The 24,357-nt window shown below is 41.1% G+C and overlaps 1 protein-coding gene across 2 annotated transcripts in view; it reads right to left on the reverse strand.

The window, feature by feature from the left end:
- Window positions 1-21,483, reverse strand: part of SLC24A3 (solute carrier family 24 member 3) — a 759,832-nt gene extending 738,349 nt beyond the window's left edge. For both annotated transcript variants that reach the window (XM_043982389.1, XM_043982388.1), the window contains exon 1: window positions 20,956-21,483. In XM_043982389.1, coding sequence (XP_043838324.1) covers window positions 20,956-21,409 — 454 coding nt within the window. In that variant the 5' untranslated portion in view covers window positions 21,410-21,483. The remainder of the gene's footprint in view (window positions 1-20,955) is intronic.
- Between the last annotated feature and the right edge of the window lie 2,874 nt (window positions 21,484-24,357).

Consider the following 24,357-nt stretch of genomic DNA (forward strand, 5'->3'; position numbering starts at 1 on the left):
TACTAGCTGTGTGACCCTGGGCAAGTCACTTAACCCCAATTGCCTCATTAAAAAAACAAACCCAAAAACAAAGGTTAGGAGAGTAATCTTCTAGGTGTCTGGGGCATCTGGGATTCTGAGAGTCAAGTCCATGCCAAGTTTTGAAGATCAACATACACAGCACACATATATACATATATAAATATACACACATATATACATATATGTATGTGTATGTATATATCCTTCTAGGAACAAGAATTAACCACTTAGAATGACCTTTAGAAACCAGCCCAGAAGGAGGTGAAATATGGGCTCATTCAGGAACAATACTGCCTTTGGACAGGAACTTGGTGGGATCAATGCTCTGTAGACACTCTACAAGTTCTGAGCCCATTCTGCCCTGATTCTGAGGTAGTACAGGGAAGACCAAGGTATTAGGGGAAATGTGTAAACTATCATTACTCCATCTTCAAATAAAATATTCCCTTATAAAAGCTAATTGATAATAAATGGTTAAGTGGAACTGGGGTGCTGACTACTGGTGACTACCAGTGATAGAAATATAATTGGTAGGGACCTGAACTGATAAAAATAGAAAGGGATAGCCCAAGTCACTTAGCATAGTTCCAGAAGCCAAAGGGGGAGAGATACAGTTGTCTGGCTCTGGAACAGTGAGCCCCAAAATCTATAACTGTGATTATGTAAATGAGCTTAGCACAGTGTTTGGTATGCAATAAGCACATAATGAATATTTGTTGAATTGAATGGAATTATTCCATTAAAGATGAGTCACAATACTAAAAGATCTCTACTTGGTAATCTTCTGTGGCTATTTCAACTTACTATGTGTAACTACAAGTCATATAATTATGTTGGAGTCAGTCGGAAGACCAGGTTTTGAATTTTGTCTCTGCTATTTACTGGCCTGTTTGATTTTAGACAAATCATTTAGTATTTCTGGGGCTTCTATTGCCTCATCCATAAAATGAGGGGAGTTTGGACTAGATAAATCCTGTTCATCTCTAAAATCCATAATCCTATTTCTTTCTTTTCTTTCTTTCTTTCTTTTTTTTTTTTTTTGCAGGGCAATAAGGGTTAAGTGACTTGCTCAGGGTCACACAGCTAGTAAGTGTCATGCGTCTGAGACCAGATTTGAACTCAGGTCCTCCTGAATCCAGGGCCAGTGTTTTATCCACTGCACCACCTAGCTGCCCCCCAATAATCCTATTTCTTTATAAAAATATGTAATACTGAATTTTTACTAGTTTATACTGATTTTACCCTCAACTAGTGTCAATTAATAATGGTTAATGAGATCCTTCTTTTGGTTTTTCATTATACAGTTATGATGACTTCCTAAGGTTTTTCCTTAATTTTTAGACATACAAATTTGAAATATTTACCATGTGTACTCAGAGCACTTCAGATAAATATGACTTTGGCTATGTATAATGTACTCATCTAAAAAGAATTCAAATTTATACTTTGCCAGTAACAACTGTTGACCTTTGTTGTCAACATATAAGCATCTCAACCCTATAAGCTATTGGGTCTAATGTGAACCTGGTAAAGGGCCATAGATGAGCCTGACATTTCATCATTAAATTCTCTCTGAGCAAACTATCTCATTGCAAAATTAACTTCATTGGACACATCAGAGTGAAAACATGGCATGCTCTTTTAACCCGGTTACAAAAAATCATTACATCCTCACTCGAATCAGCTCTGAGAATAATCCAACTATACTAAAGAATATGAAAGGTAGAGCTATGAAGTGGTGCATCAGAAAGATCATGGAAACAATCTTTTCTGTTGTGATCCATTTCATACTTTTGTTGTTGCTGTTATTCAGTCACTCAGTTGTGTCTGACTCTCTATGACTCCATGGACCACACCAGGCCCTTCTATTATCCACTATCTCTCAAAGTCTATCCAAGCTCATGTTTGTTGCTTCCATAACACTATCTATCCACCTCATCCCCTTTTCCTTTTGCCTTCAATCTTTCACAACATAAGTGGTCTTTCCCACTGAGTCCTGTCTTCTCATTATGTGGCCAAAGTTTTAAGTTTCAGCTTCAGTTTTTGCCCGTCCAGTGAATAGCCTGAGTTAATTTCTTTAAGTATTGACTGATTTGATCTCCTTGCTGTCTGAGGGACTCTGAACAGTCTTCTATGGCACTGCAGTCTGAAAGCATCAGTTTTGTACTGCTCAGCTTATACTTAAGTGCATGCTATTCAAGAATCTTAGGAAATTTAAGGAGTAGTAGGAAATACCCATTTTGGCAGATGGCGCAATCATGGAATGATGCACAAAGCATAATATGATAGTGAATACAACAGAGGACTAACCAGCAACTAAAGATACAAGGGGTCACAGAAGGGATAGGGCTTTGGGGAGAACATTATTGAGACTATTATTATTATTTTACACTGGCTAGAATGATATGGATTGCGCTGAAACAAAGTGGTTACTTCTCTCTCCTCTCCCCCACCTCCTCTTTCTCTCTCCCCCTTTTCCCCCTTTTCTTCTCTCCTTCTGTCTTTCTGCACCAGGTCTCCCTATATTGAGCAGACCAGAATCACAGTAGCCACTCAAGGATTTGATACTAATATTAATCACCACAGAATCTTTAACCTGCTCCATTTTCCCAACCTGAGCAGTTTTTCCCCCTCCGTAGGGAGCCTGGTGGCCCTCTGATACTGGGTGTTCAATATGTTGATGCCAGCCTTTTCACAGATACATGACTAGCACATGAGTAATTCTATGCATCTTAGAACTCCCAAACTCAAGCATTCCCCCAGCCTCAGCCTTCCTTCCCAGAAGTAGGGATTATAATCATGCAATATGACGCCCAGCTAATTCATTCTCAAACAAAAACCAATCAGTCACATCGATTATTTTGTATTGTATAGACTAGGAGGTCAGCTTGAGGACAGACAAGATTTTTAATTGGTATAGTGGCCAGAATTATGGGGGGGAAATAAATATAGGGATATGAAAACAATGTTAACCATTTGCCCAGCCTTTAACCAGAGTTGCCCAGACTATTCCCCCTTCCCTGCCTGTCTCTCTGTCTGTCTCTCTCTCTGTGTGTCTCTCTGTTTCTCTCTGTGTCTCTGTCTCTCTCTGTCTCTCTGTCTCTCTCTGTCTCTCTGTCTCTCACTCTCTCATTCCTCAATCATCTATTTCCAACACAATTTCCCTAGGGGATGTGTATTTCTGAGAGTCAGAGGCTTGAAGCAACATTCCCCTGGGGTTTTACCAACTATTTTTCTGAGAAGGACTTTGGCTGAGCCAGTCCGACTGGCTTCTTGTGTAGCTATGTACATATCCAGCACCATCAAAAACACATACACATTGTTATACAGGAGTGACTGAATGCAGACTTGGCATGTTACCTCAGAATGGTTGCTGATACTGATATGACCAAAATAACTAATTGATGCAATGAATGTCCAATTTTCCCCTTCTTTGAATAGCAAAACCACAACCCAATTCAGTTAAATTATCAAGAATACCTTGGTAGAAAGGAAAACAAGTCAATAAGGGAAAGGACAGAAGACAAAATGATCATAACTACATTTTGATAGAATGAGAATAGAAGACAATCCAGGCCAGAGCCTTGGACACCACCCACCGTTAGGGGGTAAGAAATGGAAGATAAATCAACAAAGAAGGCTAAGAAGGTGTGGTCAGACACAAGAAGAGAGAATAGTGTCATATACATAAAAGAGGAGAGAATATTCTGTAGGAGAGGGTCACTAACAGAAAATGTCAAAAGCAACAAAGAGGCCAAGAATAATGAGCACTGAAGGGGGGAAAGGTCACCATATTTTTTTTAGAGAGGCAATTGGGGTTAAGTGACTTGCCCAGGGTCACAAAGCTAGTAAGTGTTAAGTGTCTGAGGTCACATTTGAACTCAGGTCCTCCTGACTCCAGGGCTGGTGCTCTATCCACTGTGCCACCTAGCTGCCCCAAATATTAAATTTAAAGAGTTATGGTTCACAAATTGCTTTCCTAACAAGATCCATGTAACATAAGTAGTACCAGTATTATTACCCTATTTTACATATGGAGATGCTGAGGCTCTCCAGGCTACAGTCCTGAACCAGCACTCTGTCCATCAGGCCATATGAAAACTCTTCGCCCAGGACACCCACTTTACCCCTGGACTAATTTTTACATTAGAAGCACCCTCCTCCCCTGTTACCTCTCTCTTTGTTTAGCTACTTCTTCCCCAAAGCTTCATTTTAAGAAGGAGGCCTGGGCCTACTATAGCTTCAGTCCTCTCCAGGCTGCACTCCTGGCTCTCTGCAAGACTTTGTTGACCATGCCCCTACACTTGGTACCTTCATCTATACCCCGCCCCCTGATTTTCAGCTCCACAATCTTCTTCATTAGAAGGCAAGCTCCTTGAAGGCAGAGACTGTCTTTATTTCTGCTTGTATGTATATTTCCAGGACTTAGAAAAGTGACTAGCATATAGTAAGTGCTTAATGAGTGCTTCTTGACTTGACTTGATTTGACTGGGACTCTGAGAAGTTAAATTACTTACCTATGATCCCATAGCTAATAAGAGGCTTAGTTGAGATAGAAACCCAGGAGCCTAGACTTTAGGTTCCACCCATTCCGCTATGGCCTACTACCTTTTTTTTTGCGGGGCAATGGGGATTAAGTGACTTACCCAGGGTCACACAGCTAGTGTCAAGTGTCTGAGGCCGGATTTGAACTCAGGTCCTCCTGAATCCAGGGCCGATGCTTTATCCACTGCACCACCTAGCTGCTCCACTACCTTTCTTTTATAAATTTTTATTTATTTTATTTTTAATTAATGAAATAAAATAATCATTTCCATAACATAGTTTAATAAAAAAGATGACTGCATATGAAACAGAAAATCTATTATGTACAACTTGCTGTTACTTTTAAATATATAATAAAGTTAAATCATATAAATTTCATTTTTCCCCCCTCCCCTCCACCCTAGAGATTATTACCATTAAACACAAATATGTGTATATCTATGTATGTATGTGTATATATGTGTGCGTGTGTTTGTGTGTATGTTTATACATATATATGTAAAATCATTCTCTACATTCTTCAATTTACTAGTTCTTTCTCTGGATACAGATACCGTCTTCCTTTATATTCCTTTATAGTTAATTTGGGTATTTATAATAGTCAAAATGACTTATTTGCTCAAAGTTGTTCTTAGAACAATATTGCTGCCTGTCTAAAAGAAAATCAGACAGCAGGTCACTGAAACCCATTACGCTCCCACCTAACTTTCGTGCCCTTTGGGCTTGATTTAACTAGGAACCTGTATCTGTTTGGAACTCCTGCCACAATGTTGACATTTACTTAGTCTAATAAAGTTTTGGAAACAAAGAGAATATAGGAACATTTGAAGACTTTCTTGGTCCAATGTAAATTTTCCCATCCAGGTAGAAAGTATTCAGTCATGATGACTTTTGCATACTCTGTTTAAGACTGAGTAAAGTTTCACTATGTCACTAAGAATTCTAGACTCTTGATAAATCAGTCAACATGTATTTACTATATGCCTACTAAGTGCCTATCCTAGGTATGGGAGATGCAAAAATAAAAGTATTATAGTCCCTGACCTCAAAGAGCTTACATTGTAGAAGACTGGGCTAGAAAACCTCTAAAGATCATTCTGATTCTACTATTCATTGGCAAGTAAATACGGAATCTGTACAAAATAAATACACAGTGATGGGTTGGAATAATGATTAAAAACTGGGGGAAAGAGAAATAGTTTCTTGATGACATGGGAGCTAAGCCTTGAAGAAAGCTAGGTATTCCAAAAGGCAGAGGTGAGGAGGGAGAGGATTGTAGGCATGAAAAACAGCCTGAAACCTTGGAAATCAACTAATTCAAGCCCCTTCTTTTACAGGTGAAGTTAAGTGAGAAAATGGAGATCCAGAGAGATGGAGTCACATCCAACCAGTCAATGACGCATCATGGTAGAGCTGGGGATGGGAGGGTATATTGTAAAGAGCAATGGCTTTGGTGGGAGAGGACTCAGATTCAAATCCTGCCTCTGTTATTACCAGGGTGACCTTTTGAAAAGTCACTTAACAGGGGGCAGCTAGGTGGCGCAGTGGATAAAGCACCGGCCCTGGAGTCAGGAGTACCTGAGTTCAAATCCGGCCTCAGACACTTAACACTTACTAGCTGTGTGACCCTGAGCAAGTCACTTAACCCCAATTGCCTCGCCAAAAAAAAAAAAAGAGACTTAACAGGGGCACCTAGGTGGTGCAGTAGATAAAGCACTGGCCCTGGATTCAGGAGGACCTGAGTTCAAATCTGGCCTCAGACACTTGACACTTACTAGCTGTGTGATCTTGGGCAAGTCACTTAACCCCCATTGCCCCTCAAAAAAAAAAGAAAAAGAAAAAGAAAAATCATTTAACCTCTTATGGACTCATTTTCCTTATCTGCAAATTTAGGGGTTGGACTAGATGGCCTCTTTTGATCTATGATTCCATAAATCTAGATCTACTGACTTCAAACTTTTTTTCTCTATCCCAGAATGCTTCTAAGTCTCTATCTGTGGTATGTTAGATCCACCCCCAGCCACAGCTGCAACATCTGGTATCCTGATAAGAACCAAATATCTAAGGAGATTAGCAAAGATGTAATGGGTACCAGGTCACTGATTAGATTCTCATTCCTATCTCCTCAGAGTTTTGGTAGGAATTTTGGGAAATTGCTTAGAGATAAACCATAACTGACAAGGAAAACATCATTGCTACATTTTATCCTTAAAATGAGCAATTTTTGGAGGGTTGGAATCTCCAAGAATTAAAGGGCCTTTTTCATGTTCTCTGGATTCTCTCTACTCCAGTTTCTGAAGCCATATAAATTATTTCCATTATCCTAAGAATAGTCTGAGGTGCAAGAGAAGTGAGCCTTTATTGAAGATTTTCACTGTAGCATGTAAGTTCTTCAAGGACAAAGAATGTTTTGTTTCTCTCTTTCTATCTCCAATCCTAGTACAGTGCTTTGTAAATTTAGGTGCTCCATAAATGCTTATTGAAAAAAGGAAGGGAAAGGAAGTGATTACTTTCTGAAAACTGAACTGGTTAGCATAGAAAATCAAGAGATTTCAGCCCATATCATCTTTCTCCTGTGTCATTATCAGTCTTCCATGAAAAAAAAAAAAAAGGCAACACCAATCCAGGCACAGTATCTGATGTTGTCTATTCTTTACCAAATAAGGAATTCCTTCTGTTTCCATGACCCAAATATTCTTCTAAGGACCCATATTTTCTGAATGTATGTTCAGGATTCTTTTTGAGTCCACTACTTAAGGTTAGTCTCTTTAACAATGATCAAAGAATGACATATAGTTGATGCTTTTGGGGGGGGGAAGGGGGAGGAGAGCTTAGAAATTACTTTACAATTATTAACCCCCTTTTGCAGACAAGGAAAAGCGGCAGCTAGGTGGTACAGTGGATAGAGCACTGGCCCTGAAGTTGGGAAGACCTGAGTTCAAATTTCACCTCAGACACTTACTAACTGTGTGACCCTGGGCAAGTCACTTAACTCCAATTGCCTTAAATATCTGGGGCCACCTCCAATCATTCTTTTTTTTTTTTTTTGGTGAGGCAATTGGAGTTAAGTGACTTGCCCAAGGTCACACAGCTAGTAAGTGTGAAGTGTCTGAGGCCAGATTTGAACTCAGTTCCTCCTGACTCCAGGGCCAGTGCTTTATCCACTGAGTCACCTAAGTGCCCCTCCAATCATTCTTCTATATATCTTGCCACTTGACCCAGATGACACTAGAGGAGAAAGTAAGGTTGGTGATCTTGTGCAGAACCTCTCTTACTTAAATCTAATTCAGTGCAAGGCATGACATTCCCCCAATGTCATGATCCTCTGGAGAATGAAGGAAAAACGAACAACAAACAGGCAAGGAAATTGAGACCTGAGGAGATAAATGCCTTGCCTATGACTACACAGCTAATAAGTGACAGGGGTCTTTTCTGGCTCTATCCTTCATGCCACATTGCCTTTCATGTTGCATAAGAAGCAGAACCAAATCTTTGATGTAACTTTTAGCACCTAAGTTTTGTTTTGTTTTTGATTTTTGTTTTTTGTTTTGGTGGGGTAATGAAGATTAAGCGACCTGCCCAGGGTCACACAGCTAGTAAGTGTCAAGTGTCTGGGGCTGTATTTGAACTCAGGTCCTCCTGAATCTAGGCCCTGTGCTTCATCCACTGTGCCACCTAGCTGCCCCTAGCACCTAAGTTTATAGTTTTTAGTTCCAGTTTTCCACCCTTTACTTGTTCCCCTCATTCAACTTAAATAAGCCTTAAGTCAATTTAGAATGTCCAAAAACAAACAAAGGGGAAAGAAACCTAAAAGACCTTAAAGTAATTATCAGTCTGCCTAAGCAGATCTTTGCTATCAGGAGATAACTGGACTGGCCAGCTGCCCTCCCATCTGCTCTCATTGCATGGCCCCAATATTCAGCAATAATCAGCTTGGAGCCAATTGGAACCCAGGGAAAATGTCTCTGGAGCAATCCACAAACCTCTGGGAAGAAAGAGAAATAATTGTCATTAAGACATACAACTCTCCCTACAAGGTAATGTCTTTATCTGGAGTAACGATGAAATTAAAAAATAATAACAAGGAAGTCCACCTCTCTAGTTGCATTAAGTGCTGCTGTGCCATGGTAAAAGCTTTGGGACAACCTTATGTGGAATTAAAAGAAAGAAAAAGAAATCTATTTGATTTCTGAACTATAATATTTGAATCTGAACTATTACATGGCAACTGAAAAAAGCAATTTCCAGCTCTTCATTTTTATTAAAAATCTACCTCTCACTCTATAACCATTTACTGAAATGTACAATTGATTTTCATACTGTCATAATGTGGAAAAATGTGTTTTTTAAAAGCAGCAGGTATGCTGAAGAAAATAAGCATCGAGGCTTAGAAGGCCTTAGTATACCAATTCCATTTTGGTGATAGAAAGAAAATAGAAACCTGGAGAGCCAAGTGCTCTGAGTTCTGGTTTTGTCATAAAATTAGTATGTGATGGTCAGCACGTCACTGTGCCTGTGATCTTACAATAACATACCCTTCTTAGAGCTGGAAAGAACCATAGAGATCATGTAGTACAGAGGTTCTTAACCTAAAGTCTTTGTATTTTAAAAAAAAATTTTGAATATAAATGTAATGGAATACTATTGTGCTGTAAGAAATAATGAGAAGGCAGACTTCAGAAAAACCTGGAAGGACTTACGTGAACTGATGCTGAGTGAGATGAGCAGAACCAGGAGAACACTGTACACAGTAACAACAACATTGTGTGTTGATCAACTATGATAGACTTGACTCTTCTCAGCAATACAATGGTCCAAGATAGTTCCAAAGGACTCATGATGGAAAATGCTCTCCAAATCCAGAAAAAAGAATTATGGAATCTAAATGTAGATTGAACCATACTATTTCTATTTGTTTTGTTTTTCTTTTTTGAGGTTTTTCCTTTTTGCTCTGATTCTTCTTTCACAACATGACTAATGCAGAAATATATTTAATATGATTGGACATATGTAACCTATATCAAATTGCTTGCTGTCTTGGGGAGGAAGGGAGGAGGAGGGAGAAAAAATTGAAACTCAAAATCTTATAAAAACATATGTTGACTGTGTGATCCTGGGCAAGTCACTTAACCCCAATTGCCTTACAAAAATACAAAAAAAACCCAAAAACATATGTTGAAAACTATCTCTACATGTAACTGGAAAATAATAAAATACTTTTATGGAAAAATTTGATAACTTCATTTTAATATAATTGATTTCATTTGTCATCCTATTTTTATCCATCTAAAACATTATTTTGAGAAGGGGTTCATAGGCTTTAGCTGACTGCCAAAGGGGTCCAAGACCCAAAATAAGGGTAGAGGCATATGGGTAGTGCAATGAGTAAGAATTCTGGGATTGGAGTCAGAGAGTTGGAACTAATCTCAAACCTTGCCTTGCATACCCACTAACTACCTAGTGCATGATGCTTAACTCCTCCCAGACTCAATTTTCTATAAAATAGGAATAATAACAGCACCTATATCCCAAGGTGGTTGTGAAGATTAAATGACATGATTTTGTAAAGTGATTCACAAATGTTACAAGAGCTCACCATTATTAAGAACTCCTGGTCTAATATCCTCCTTTTATAGATGAAGACCTATGGAGTGAATTATCATGAAGTGACTCATTGGACTGGAAGAGTCTCTAGGGTAGGGACTGTCTTTTGCCTTTCTTTGTATCCCCACTGCTTAGCACAGTGTCTGGCATACGGTGCTTAATAAATGCTTATTGCCCTATATGCTTCATCATACTGTTAGAAACAAAGTTTGAAGCAAAGGCAAGAACTGAGGCCAGGACCTCCTCACTCTGAATCTTATGATCTTGTGCCCTTTTCCCAGCTCTTCCATTCTTTTTTTTGTGTGTGTGTGTGAAGCAATTGGGCTTAAGTGACTTGCCCAGGGTCACACAGCTAGTAAGTATCAACTGTCTGAGGCCAGATTTGAACTCAAGTACTCCTGACTCCAGAGCCAGTGCTCTATCCACTGCGCCACCTAGCTGCCCCGAGCTCCTCCATTCTGATGAGTAATTTCTCATGTTTTAATTTGAAGTGGCTCAACAGAGACAAATAGTGACTATGCTTCCTTGATTTTTTGAGATAGTCCCAATTTAATATACTATGTCCCAATTCCTCCCCTCCATTGAAATAACCCAGACATTTCACTGTTTCAGCAAAAAAAAAAAAAAAAAAAGCAATTGAATAAATAGCATGCATCAGGAAGGAGTACAGTTAAACTATACATGTCATAAAATCTTGAGCACTAAAACAAAAACTGTAGGGGCAGCCAGTTGGCACAGTGGATAAAGCACTGTCCCTGGATTCAGGAGGACCTGAGTTCAAATCCAGACTCAGACATTTGACACTTATTAGCTGTCTGACCCTGGGCAAGTCACTTAACCCTCTTTGCCCTGCAAAAAAAAAAAAAAAAAAAAAAAACAAAGACAAAAACAAAAACTGCAGACCCACAGGGTATGGGAATATGATGATAATAAAATCAATCATGTACATATCCACCAATTAATAAATATTAACTAAGAGCCTACTATGTGCCAACCACTGGGCTAAGCACTAGTACTGTAGAGTTTAAAAAGCATTTCACATATATTATACTATAGGATCCTTATAACAGCTCTGTGAGGAAGCGACCATAGCCAGTGATGGTCCCCATTTTACTGATGAGCAGACAGGTTTAGGCACATAATTTCTCATTCGGATTATGTACAAGCTATGAGCTGAGTATGAACACCCATGGCATGATTCCTCTGACTTAAAGCCCCCAAATATCAGCTTCCACAAATAGGTAACTAGATAAATGTGTTTAATTATGGCAGTAAGGCAATTGACCATATGTTCTGAATTTCAGTTCAGATAATATGATTATCAAAAGGGAAGGAAACCTGAAATTCTGTGTATAAGGTTAAAAGGTAGGTAGGTGAAATATTGCCTACCTGGTGTGAACCTGAGTCAGGCAGAAATGTTGCTAATTTGAATCAGGCTAACATTTTCTGCTCCAATCCCCTTAATCGGCATGCTGAGGTCTAGAAATAATCAAAGCACCAACGTTTGTTCTCAGGCTCCCCCGCTTTTTTCTGTACTCTTACTTCCTAAATTTGCCCTTTCTACCAGTACCTTGCTTCCCACACCCACCCCTCAGCAAACATGCCAACAATCATTTGTGCCATAGTGTGAACATGTCATTTTGTGACCTACCCAAGGAGTATTTTTATTTTATACCTTATCTCTCATTGTGGAACTAATGATTTTATCTTCTACTAAAAGAATATCAGGAAGCTATGGGGTAATACTCCAGGGACAAAATTCTTTTAGTTAACCTTGAAACTATGTCATGTAGGTAGCCTACTTTCCACCCCTTGACACACCTGTTTAATTGAAGGGCCATGCATTAAGCACCCATTATGTACAAGGTACCATGTCATTCTGTGGATACAAAGAAAAGAAAAATGAAACAGTACCTGCCCTTATAACAATTACATTCCGTTGGGAAGCTACACAATGTCTGTGGATATGAAAATGCAAAATAATATGAAAAATACAAAGTAGTTTCCAGAAGACTTGAGCACTAACAAGGTAGACAGTGGTGGAGGGTGTTGATAGATGTAGTGGCACCTGAGCTGAGTCTTGAAGGAAGCTAAGGTTTCTAAGAGGTTGAGGTGAAGAAAGAATACATTCCTAGGATCATAGAATCCCAGAATCAAAGAGTTTTAGAGCTAGAGGCACTTTTGATCTTATGAATTCATACCCCCACCATTTTACAGATAAGAAAAATGCCCAAGTTCATACAAATATGCTCAAGTGGGCATTTTTGCCAGCTGTTCTCCATGCCTGGAATGTTCTCCCTAATCATCTATATTTCCTAGCTTCCTTTAAGTCCTACCTAAAACATCACCTTCTACAAGAAGCCCTTCCTGATTCCTCTCAATTCTAGTATCTTTCTCCTATTGGTTATTTCCAGTTTCTCCTATCTCTATCATGCCTATAGCTGATGTGTAGGTTGTTTGCATGTAGTCTTCCCCATTTAGACTGTGAGCTCCTTGAGAGCAGGGACCATCTTTTGCTTTCTTTGTATCCCCAGTCCTAAGCATAGTACCTAGCAGGCACCCCATAGCAGTAGAGTTTTACTGACAGACTGTTTACAGAACATGCCTTAGGAACAAAAGAGCATTTTAACTTGTACCAGCCCAGATTCCAGAATCCATTGCACTTGGAGAATACCATTTCTATGAATTTTCTAGTACATTGTTTCAAAGGTGATTTCTATTCAGGCAGTGAGATATAGTGACAAGAGCACTGAATGAAGAGTAGGATACCTTGGCTTATAATCCTGGCTAGCCTACTAGATACCAATGTGTTGGTTCTCCAACAAGTTAATTCCCCTCTCTAATCCTCAGTTTCCTCATCTGTAAAATGAAAGAACTGAGACTCACTACCTCTAGAGTCCCTTCTAACTCAGGAGAGGGGGAAAGGGAGGGGGAAGGGGAATAACCTCCATGATCCATGACAGTGTCAGAAAATTCATTAGGCCATGGAAAAACTTGGAATGCTGAAATCAATTGATAAAACTAATAAATTGTGGTCCAGGTAGTCTCGGAATACTGAATGATTCTTGGACAAAGGAGAAGGGGTCATGGATATTTTGAAGCAAAATAAAGGAAATTAAGATGATTTTCATACCCCCAACTGCTACATGAATAAAAGGCAGAAGAGACAGTCCTGAGCTACTGCACCTCAGAGAGATTTCCAGCCTTCTGTCTTTTAGATCTGCAAACAGTACCTTGGATCAGATCACATTGGAGATCATGACACTCTCTTGAGCTAAGAGAAGGGTTTAATATTGCACATTCCTCTTTTTCACACTACCAATTTCTGCTTCTATTCTGGTCTCTGTAAGACCCTTCCCCCCAGTTTAGTCATAGGCACATCTCTGACTTAGGCTGAGAGCATATACAGTTATTTTCTTACTTTCTTCCCTCAGCCCAACTTGCCACTGGCCCTTCGAGGGCCCTAAATCCTGTCTTCTTCACCTTGGATGAATAGGGCTGTAAACAGATTTCAGGGAACATATAAACTTAAAAGGGGGTGGGTGGAAATAACACCTTTAATTTTGCTAACCTCTAACTAAAATTGGTCATTTCCTTCAATTATGATATTTTAAATAGCCCTCTGAAAAGGGGTCCATGGATTTTACCAGTTAAGGGGTTTCGTGACATACAAAAGGTTAAGAATCCCTGCCCTAGGTGAAACTCATTGCTGCCCAAGGTCTCCCTTTCTGGCTGTTACAACATCCAGAGATAAAAATCTCTCATCATCCTGACCCACACTACCTCTGCATTCTTCCTCAGACTTAGTGACTCTCCTTGAAGTCAAATGAAGTTGCCAAAATCATGTACTGTCAAATTAACCTCCAAAATTCTAGAAATCTCTTTGTAAATACTGACTTTGAAATCCTTCTGGGTTTTGCCATCCCTCCAGGGTAAAGGAATCTTCCTAAAAGAATGTGAGGCTAGACAGTTAAAGAAATCTCTGAGAAAAATCTGGTTCAGGAGACAGCTAAGAAAAGCCAGGAGGAAAGACATATCTATATATGTTTATGCAGAAAATAGAAAAGTTTAAAACCAAATGTGTTTCTAAAATATTGCTGCTCTGATTCCAACATTCTGCTGCTTCTTTACTATAGACTCTAACTGAAAAAGGCAATATAAGACCAGCATCTCCTCAGAATTCTCAAGCCTCTCATTCTCTTTCTATAATTTTGCATCCAATTATTGCCCTTGAAACAGAAATCTCCCCATCATGAATTCAGATCTATCTTAAGCAATGGAGTCACTACTCAAAAAGCAATAAGAGACAAGCCAAATCAAGCTCTATGGTTTATCCTTAAAAATATTACTGACATTTTAATGTCTGTTTTGGACATTTTGGAATTGATCCTCTATTCTGAACACAGTATCACTTACTATCCAATGGACCTTCTAGAAGTCATGATTATGGTTGGTCCCATGTCAAAATTCCTGATTGCTCTAGTCACCCTTTTGCCAAATCAGAGGATGCTCGTTGGGGGGCTGAAAGTACTATGTTTGACTAACATCACCAACCCTCTAGACCTAAAGATGAGGAAATTGGGGTCCAAAGAAGTTAAGTTTCTTGTCCAAGGTCACATAGTAACTGGTACAATCAGAGTTTGAACTCAGGTCCACTGACTGTACTTTTTCCATGTTGCTACCTTTGAGAGGAAATTATTTAGTTTGTTATCATTTTTTTAAAAAGTCTGCACAAAGTTCTCCCAGAGCATACAAAAGTTACCAATGTTTGCTTAAAGAAGCTTAAAAAACCAATAGGAAACAAATTTGATACATATATGTATACATATATATTTACATATATATCAGATGTATATGTATGTATATACATATACATATATATACACATATATGTGTGTATATATATATATATATATGTAAAAGACTTATCATGAGAGTTCTATAATCACCTTGATTTTACAAGGTGGTAAACCTCTATTTGGAATTCTGTATTTTATCAATTAATGAAGGAAAGAAATTTATTAAGTGCCCACTATGTACCAGGCACCTAGTACTTTACAAATATTATCTCATTTCGTTCTCACAACACCCTGGAAGGTAGGTGCTCTTATTATCCAAACTGGGGAAACTGAGGCAGAGGTTAAATGATTTGGTCAGGGTAACAACAGCTACACTAAAACTGAACTCATCAACCTGACTCCATCACTCTATCTACTGTGCCACCTAGCTACCTCTTAAGGAGAAACTGATTGATTTGGGTTCTTTTGAACATATTGTGGAAGAACTGGTTGGCTCAGGATTTTCAGTCACAGCCAACGCTTTGTACTGAGCATATATTAGAAAATGGGATGGAGGCAACTGAAGAGTTTGAGCCTTTTAGACTTTTCTTTCCTTTTCTCTTTTTTGGTCAGACCAAAGAGCATCAGAATTTAAAAAGTGCCCAGCCTCCTCCCCTTCTACCCTCTCATATTATATATTCACATATATATACACACACATGAGCACACTAACCTGTCCTGATCCTATCATGGCCACCTTGCCATGGAGGCACATGGGAAAAACATATGCTCTCACCATATTGCCTAATGGGAGAGTTTAGGGTATTGGTTTTATAGAAAGGAAAAAAAAGACCATTTGCAGAGAAGTACCAGCCTTGGACTCTTTCTCCATCCCTTCTGAGAGTTCAGATACCTAGCTATCTAGACATAAAAGTGAGAGTTCCTGGAGAGCAGTAGCCTCAGGGTTACATCAGGGTTCAAGAATTCTTGGTCCCAATCTCCTAGAGAGAAAAGTGGGATTTCCTATTACTGGAAGATCCAGCATTAAGGTGGGAGGGTGGAAAGGTTTCCTTTTGGAGAGAGAGGAGGCCCATGAAATCTAATCCAATAGTTGGGGAGGGGTATTCCTTAAGAAATATTAACTTCTAAAGAAGAGAATTAAGTAAATGGCCCTCACATTAAGGAAATAAATCATAAGTCTTGGATTTTCCCAGGACCATTACTACAAAGTTACTTAGATGGGAAGGGGAAAGGCCAGGGTAACTCTGAGTTCATTTCCTTCCAGAAGAGTCCAAACCCTTAAGATATGATCATCAGACTAGAGGCATGTCTGTGTCCCCAGGGTAAAAGTTGGACTCACCTGAATGGCCTAAGGACTTCAACTCTAGTGATGCTAAGTTCATTTGTTTTCAGGGGAAGAGGGCATCCAAGCAGGTAAGGGGGATGAGGTGGGAATTACAATTGTTTACAGGCTATTTTATATCCTTGACATATTTTCTACATTTTCTGTAAGGTGAAGCAAAGGTTCTCCTGTACTGATTACACCGCTCCTTTGAATAAATGCAAAGGATCTAAGAACCTTCTTCCCAATACCAGGGAAGACTACACATGAGCTATAATCAAACAATTTGGCCAGTTCTCTGAGAGAATCTCTGACTAGGGGCAAAATATATCAAAGAGATATGATTTAATGGCTGCTCCCAAGAATGAACCTGCTCTGCATAAGCCCAAAGTATGGGGTGATAAGTCCTAAGTTAAGTCTATACTAGTGTACCATAACTTGAAGAAAGTTGGCCTCAGAGTTACCGCCTCTGATGCAGAATGGCTGTGTGAGTCCAGGCAAATCACTTAATTTCTCAGTAATCAGGATTCTCAGTAAAATCTCAACAGGCAACTCCGTAAAACTAAGCATAGTTGTTGATCTGAGTTCATAGAGGATGTTTCCTCAAAGTAGTTCCCTATATCAGTGAAATCAGTTTTAGAGTACCCCCTCCCAAATATACACATACACACAATCAATGAAAATTTTTTCTGTTGGGTATTTTTTTTAATCTTATACATTGGCATGCTCATAATCATTATCTACATTCAATCCAGTTTGGCTTCTTCTTGGGGATGAAGATGTTTAATCAACACATGAAATTGATGAACAGTATACATCTATATACACAGATATATCAAAAAAACCCAGAATCTCATTATATGATATTAGTCAAGTCATTTAGATTCTCTGAAACTCCCCTTCCTCTCTGAAACTTCTCCATCCATAAAATTCAGTTGTGGACAGTTGTATTTCCAACTTCATAGGATAGTTTCGAGGATCCGATGAAATTATATATGTAAAAGCATTTTGTAAACTATAATGTGGTCTATAAATGGAAGCTGTAATTCATTTTGTAATTTTTCCAGTGGGCTTTGAAAGAAGAACACAGAAAATGTGACCTTGGCAGGTAATAGGAAAGGGAAACCAAATCACTGAACTTCTAGAAAGAAAGCTTGAGGGTATCTTCCATTCCCAATCTGCAGGGTTGCTTAACAAATTCTTGTGTTAAGTATCCCTCCCAAGAAGAAACTAATCTGGGTTGAATTGAGGTAGTAGTCATGAACAGAATTTCACAAGTCCAGGAATCTCACAGAATGATAAGTGATAATATAATATTTCTGTCATTAAAAAAATTGTCTAAAGGAGTTCTGTTTTTAAAACAAATTACTACATACAAGGTGCAAGTATCTAAACCATTGCATTAGCTTATGTTTAGAAGTAACAAGGATTTTGACATGTCTTTAATGGTAAATAAATAAAACATTAGCTTTGATCATTAGACTCTGTGTGTGTGTGTGTGTGTGTGTGTGTGTATTGCAGAGTTTTACTAAAACAGTAATGTGAATTCTAAGAAACATAGGAGAGTATGAGGAGTCAAAATCCTAGGGTACACATTATGGCTGTAATTACTGTGTTACTGAATAAACCAACCATTCAGTCTCTCTGAGTCTCACTAAGCCCAGGCTTTACAATAGGGCTAAATTTTAGTTTCCATTATTATATTGAGAATCATTGGATTCAGAGGTGGAAGGGACCCTAAAGAAATACAAGTTAATTCCTTTATTTTGCAGTTGAAGAAAGTGAGGCCAGAACAGTAAAATAGCTTCCTTGAGATCACAAAGGGGACAGTGCTGGGCTTTTGACTCTGAGGACTGGGAATTCCCTAGTATATACTTTTCCTAAGTACTAATACATGTAGGGGATTTAATAGCTTCTCATTTCAGTCACTTTCCAATTGCTTAAATTTCATAAACTTACAAAGAGTTTGCAAATTGTTTTTGCTGTAAATAAATCTATGTCAGGGGGTTATACTGAAAGATCATGCCTTGCCACAAAACCCCTTCATAGTTTACTATGCATTGGGATTATCAATATTTGATGGAGGGAAAAATTATTAGAGACAGAACTACAAATAACATTTCTTTTGGGGGAAATTAACTCATGAAGTACAGCATTCTTAATCTTGTCAATTCTTTTCTGTATGATCTTCAATTGCATGTGTTACAGGCTAGTTCATAGGTCAGAAGATGGAATTTGGAGTATCATATGTTCTAGCTACTAAAAAGAAAAGGAAAAGAAAGTAAGGGAAATAAGAAAGAGGAATACATCAAGGGTAGAGAGTGAAAGATTGGGCCATATCTGAATCAGAAACTACCTGGAAAGAAATGTCACTCCTTGGGAAATCCTTTCAAAATGGCATAATCTTCATTGAGCATCAAGTTCCCTTAGTGGATGATGATCACAAGCATACCACTTTCCCCTAAGGGCATGCAGCCCCCTTCAGTAGATAGATTTAACTGTATGGCTCACATTCTCATTTTGGAAATTAGAAATGTCTTTTAAACCCCGGAAAGTGGACGGAACTATATGAGTCACAAAGCATAAACATGAAAACTGGAGAAACAAATGGACAAGATGTAATTTATTTGGAATGCCCCTCCTGAAGGAAAAAAAAAACTATAAGCTGCCTTTTTCACCTCATAAAATTGGGAGGATTAAAAGGGGGGTTAATAAAGAACTTTTCTTAATGAGAATTAGCCAATCAACCAATCCTTTAGCAGCTCAGGAACCCACATTTGGAGAGATGCTTTATCTTCACTCAAGCACAACCTCCTTCCCAATGACAATTCTGTTTGTAGAATGAAAGCACCTCAGGGAAAAATGGAAGAGTAGTTCTCTTCAACATTCACTTGGCTCTGTGGGCAAAAGACAACTGATGATGAAGTCTGGTAAAGAAACTCTGCAGTCCAAATTCCAAGGCTGAACATTTGGCTTGAATAGGCTATAATCCTTGTCTTCCCAATATTTAGGCACCCTGGTTTTGTCAAATTGAATTTATATTATTTTCATATAACCTGATGCTAAGGCTACTACCATCACCTGTTTAGAGCTCAAAGGAACCTCAGAGGCCATTTAATCCATTTTATAGATGAGGAAACTGAGATCCACTGAGATTAAGAGACTACCCCAAGTCACACAGACAGTAAGTGGTAGACCTGAGACTGACTAGATACCAGGTTCTCTATGTCCAATGCCAGTGCTTTTCCCAATGTATCAGTCCTTATGTGTGACTTTATTTTTCACAAGCATTTGGATGGTTTCCTATTTAAAATGTCATTTAAAGGCACAGAACATGCAATGGCCAGTTCTACAGAAACTGCTCCTCCTGAAACCTTAATTTCTAAGGCAATTAAACACCTTAGGCTAAATGTAGTTTTCAGTGAACAACTGTTCTGAGTACAGTTCTTCTCCATGGGCTATTTCTGCCTAAGAAGAACCCAGGATGAAAAAGAAAAGTGTAGTTCAGAACAGGGGTTAATTTAAAGAGCAAGGGGAATAGGTAGGCTGTGGGTGACAGGGATGGAATTAATTACTAGATTCAGGTAGTCCAGTCAGTTATTTTTCCCCCAGACCTACAAGAAAAAAAGTATCATTTTGAAAAGGATCAGACTGGATTACCAAAACAGAAGTCATAAGAAATGCAAAGCACAAGTGTGGGGAAAGATGCTTTGCTGATGGGTAACTAGTTTAAGGGAACTAAGTTGGCTTATAAACTCTGCTTGAAGGGTCAACACTTTCCTTCCATTAAAAGTTAGGCTGGTTCTCTGACAGCATGAGCTTGGCTATCAAAGGTGGCTTTGATGCTTTCTTCTCCTCTCATCCACAGCAAAGCCACCATAGTCATGTATAGGAATTTAAGGGGGGGGGGGACAACCCTTCTATCTCTTCTACATGGCCATGGGGTTTACAGGTGGTTACCTTTGAGAGGTGTCACTAAAAACTAAGGACAGATGCCTGTAGAAAAGCATGGCCTTTAGAAACCTATAAGGGTAACTTAAATTTGTTGGAGTGAATGGGTTATTCCTGGGGTCACTTTGAAGGATTTCTGCTGGGAGATTGTGTTTCCCCTTTTCCATTTCACAAAAGGGGGGATGGGGAGGCACAGGCAAGCAGATAAAGTATGTATGACAAGCCCAAGATGGGCATTCCCAACAATTCCAGCCCAACACCAACAGATTCAAACGATTCTCCAGTTTCCCCGGCTTCTCCTGTCCTCTGTGCCCCTTTCTCAAGCTTAAGATTCCTCTGCCGGGAGGTATATGACCACACAGACAGGTTAGAGTCCTTTGCTCGCTCCCTACTCTCCTGAGCCCCCCATTCTCCAGCACTCCGGACAATGCTGGGTCAGGGTCAGGGTAGGGGGAAGGGGTTTGGTAAAGCACAGCTCAGGGAGAAGGTGAATACTCCTGGTGACCGCACTCCCCATCCCCAATCTGCTATCCCACCCCATCAGGAACACCTTGACTCAAACACAACCCATACTGAAAATCAGCCCCCCCCCTTCATTCCCACTGCCCCCCACCCTCAACACACACACACACACACACACACACAAAGTCAACCCCGAGGAGATGCCTAGAGAGTCCCCTGCGATCCGCAACGCCAACTCCGGCAGAAACTCACCGGCTTTATCAGCCCAGTTACCCAGGGATGAGAGGAGCAGCAAGAGCGAGCCCAGGAAGCAGACTGGCCCAGCAGTAGCTCCTTTCTTTTCCGGCGAGCCCGGAGCCGGTGCTGGTTGCTGGGAAGGAGGGGCAGCATCTCTGACTGCCCGGAGGGGCAGCAACAGCGGCGGTGGCCCGGGGCAGGAGGAGTAGGCGGCGGCTGAGCTGGAGCCGGAGTCAGAGCCGGAGCCGGAGCCCGAGCGGAGCGGAGCTGGAGCAGGAGCTGGAGCTGGAGCTGGAGCTGGAGCCGGAGCCGGAGCCGGAGCCAGAGCCAGAGCCAGAGCCGGAGCCAGGGCTGGAGCCTGAGCAACAGCTGCAAAGGCGGCCGGAGCCTGCTGCCCGCTCCCCTTCTCCAGCGCCAGCTTCACTACATCCAATAGCTTTTCCCTGCGCACACACACACACAGAGACATACGCGCAACACACACACTCGCACACTCACACGCGCGCACCACCACGCGCGCGCACTCACACACACACCACACACACACACAAACACACTCACACAACGCACACAACACACGCACGCACTACTCGCTCTCGCTCCTTCTCTTCTGCTGGCGAGCCGGGAGGAAGAGCCCGAGGAAGGGGTGGGGGGGGCAAAAAACAGGGTCGGGCTCCCCTGATCTGAGGGTGCACGCGAGGAGAATCAGCTGCTTGCAAACTCTCGGGGCAGGCTCGCGGGAGCCCCTGGATTTCCTCTCGCTCGCTTGCCTGCTCGCTAGCTCTGCTCGCAAGCCCCCCCGCCAGCCTGCCCCGCCCGCCCCCCTCTTGTCGCCTGTGCAAGCAGGAGCTACGAGACCAAGTCCTCTTAATCCATGGTCCGAAGGCTACCACCCCTTCCTCCCCCTGAACAAGATCACAGCCAGAAGGAGAAGGGGAGGCTCGGGACCCCGGGCAGCAGCGGAGGTGGCAGCGGAGGCGTGGGGAGGCGAAGGGAGGAGGAGGAGGAGGAGGAGGAGGCGAAGGAGGAGGAGGAGGGAAGAGGAGGAGGAGGGTTTGCCATGGATGCAGCCCCCCGGGTTTGCCAGCGAAACCTGAATCGGGGTGGAAGAGAAAGAGGGATGTGTGTGTGTGTGTGTGTGTGTGTGTGTGTGTGTGTGTGTGTGTGTGTGTCCTGCGGGGGGGGGGGAGGAGGAGGAGTAGAGGAGGGTGGGAGCACAATGCTGTTACAGTCTGTGCTGGGGGGCGGGGGGGGGATGGAGGGAAGGAACAAGAGGGAAGAGGAATGAGAAAAACACAGAAAATAAACATATACGGAGGCAAGGAAAGAGGTGTCAAGGGATCCACCCCGAAACTTTCCCTATCCCTCGCGATCCTCTTGGGGGTCTCCGATTCATCCCACCTTCTTCTCCCCACTGAGTGTCACTACCCCGAGTCTGGAAACTGTGCGAACTCTCCCTTCACCGCCTTCGCTCTCCACCTGTTCTTCCCTTGACCCCCTCCCCCACTCCAAAGATCCTCCAGGACTCCCCTAAAGCGGGACAACCCAGACATTCTGTCCTGATCATTCTTGCCACCTTTGGTAACTCCCTGAATTCTCCCACCATCCTTCCCTCTTTGGAGCATTTATGACCACCCATTCATTTTCCTTGCCCTGTGGAATTGGACCCGACTTGAAGAAAGCATTATGATACCTCCCCCCCCACACGCACATGCCCATTGCTCTTTTCGTTTGTTGTGGTTGTTCCCCTACCCAAGAAAAACAGTTGCCCTGTTAGGCCGAGTGAAGCTGGCATCCCAGCTATCCTTGAGCACCCTTGGGGGAGGGGGACACAGGTAAAAGGAATATTACTTTTTATAAATGGGCATAAAATTAACTGGGCCCCCACCTAACAGCAGCAGTGTTGCTATGCTCACTCGTGCCTTTACCAAGTGCTCCCCCAAATAATTTTGTGAGGGTCATTTATGTCCTGGCAAAACTAGGAGATAGGGAATCCATACTTGGTATCTAATTTAAGAAGAAGCTTAAGTTACAGAATCACCTTGCTTTTCTAGTCTAGTATCCCTCCAGGGCAGTTAGGTTGATGGGAACTCCATGAGGTAGAAATGCCAGCTCCTTCCCTCATGCCTCCCCCACCTTCAAAAAATCCTTCACTCTTGTATTGAAAACAAAAGGGTTTGTTCAAAAGTGGATCCTGGACAAACCAGGGATTCTGTGTCTGTGTGACTATCTCAGATGGAATCAGATTGGATCAGTAAACTGGTGGGAGAAAGGATAAAGGGAAACTCCTGGCATGATTTCACACTTTGAGGGTAGGGAGGATCCACATTGATCCCAATTGTCTGGTTCTGGCAGGACTACAGCCTGCACTGCATCTGCACAAGCTGGGATTCCCCCCTTGCACAACTGATTTCTTATCTGTACTGATCCTAGGAACAGACAAATCAAATGGTCACACTCTTCTCTACAAAATATAACCTCTTTCTTCTGTCTTCTCTTTCCTCCTCTCTCTTCCCTGCCCCCTTCCTCTCTCCTCCCCATTCCTGCCTGGCTATGATTGGAAGGAGTAACTCATCAGGACTTCTGAATTCAAGCTCATGCCCTTATTTTGCCTGTTTGTCTCATTCCCTCTGGGCCAGGTAGATATATACATTGTGACTGTAAGGATTGCTCAAGGGTGCCAGGTCGTCATGACGATTGAAAAATAAATACCATGATCCCCCCTAAGGGTATGTGGTTTGATAATTCAGCAGTCAGAATTACTTTGATCTGATATGTTTCCAGAGGAGGTGAAAAGTAGTTCTAGTTCAAGAGATTTTAACAACTCTACCTTCCAGGTAACTCAAGGAACCATTCCAGATTTTGCCCCTAGTTTTATCTAGAAGCAGCTCAAGGTGGGGCTCCAACAGATAGAACTATTTCTGAGGAACGCATATAGGCAGAAGAGGATTAAACAGTTGGTGATTGGACAAGGAAAAGGGGGATGAAAAGAAACTGTCAGCTTCGAGGAATTCGTCTCCAACTTGGGCCCCCCAGCTAGACTTCACTGCTGTGGCTTACATAAAAAAAAATCATTTAACCTGAAATTTTGGGGGGGGGTCCTGCTTCCTGGGATAGATTAAAGCAGGTTTGAAGTAAAGCAGAAAAGTCTTCCAAACAGTTAACTTACTGGGGAAAAATGGGGGTAGGGGTAGAGAGGCTTCTAGTCAGCTATTTAATAGCATGCTACATCTGATGGTAACTTAGTAAAATAGATAGGGTCCTCCATTAAGGAAAGGCCTATAGAATAAAGAATCCCTTCTTTGCCCCTTCCACAGCTAACCAAGTTAAAGAGTCAATGAGGCTTTTAAGTCATCTATCAGTAGAAAAGAAACATCTCAGTGGGCATTATTTCTCAGAGAAAAGCTTTTAAGCTTT

Source organism: Dromiciops gliroides, chromosome 2, assembly GCF_019393635.1.
Source record: "Dromiciops gliroides isolate mDroGli1 chromosome 2, mDroGli1.pri, whole genome shotgun sequence".
Taxonomy (NCBI): domain Eukaryota; kingdom Metazoa; phylum Chordata; class Mammalia; order Microbiotheria; family Microbiotheriidae; genus Dromiciops; species Dromiciops gliroides.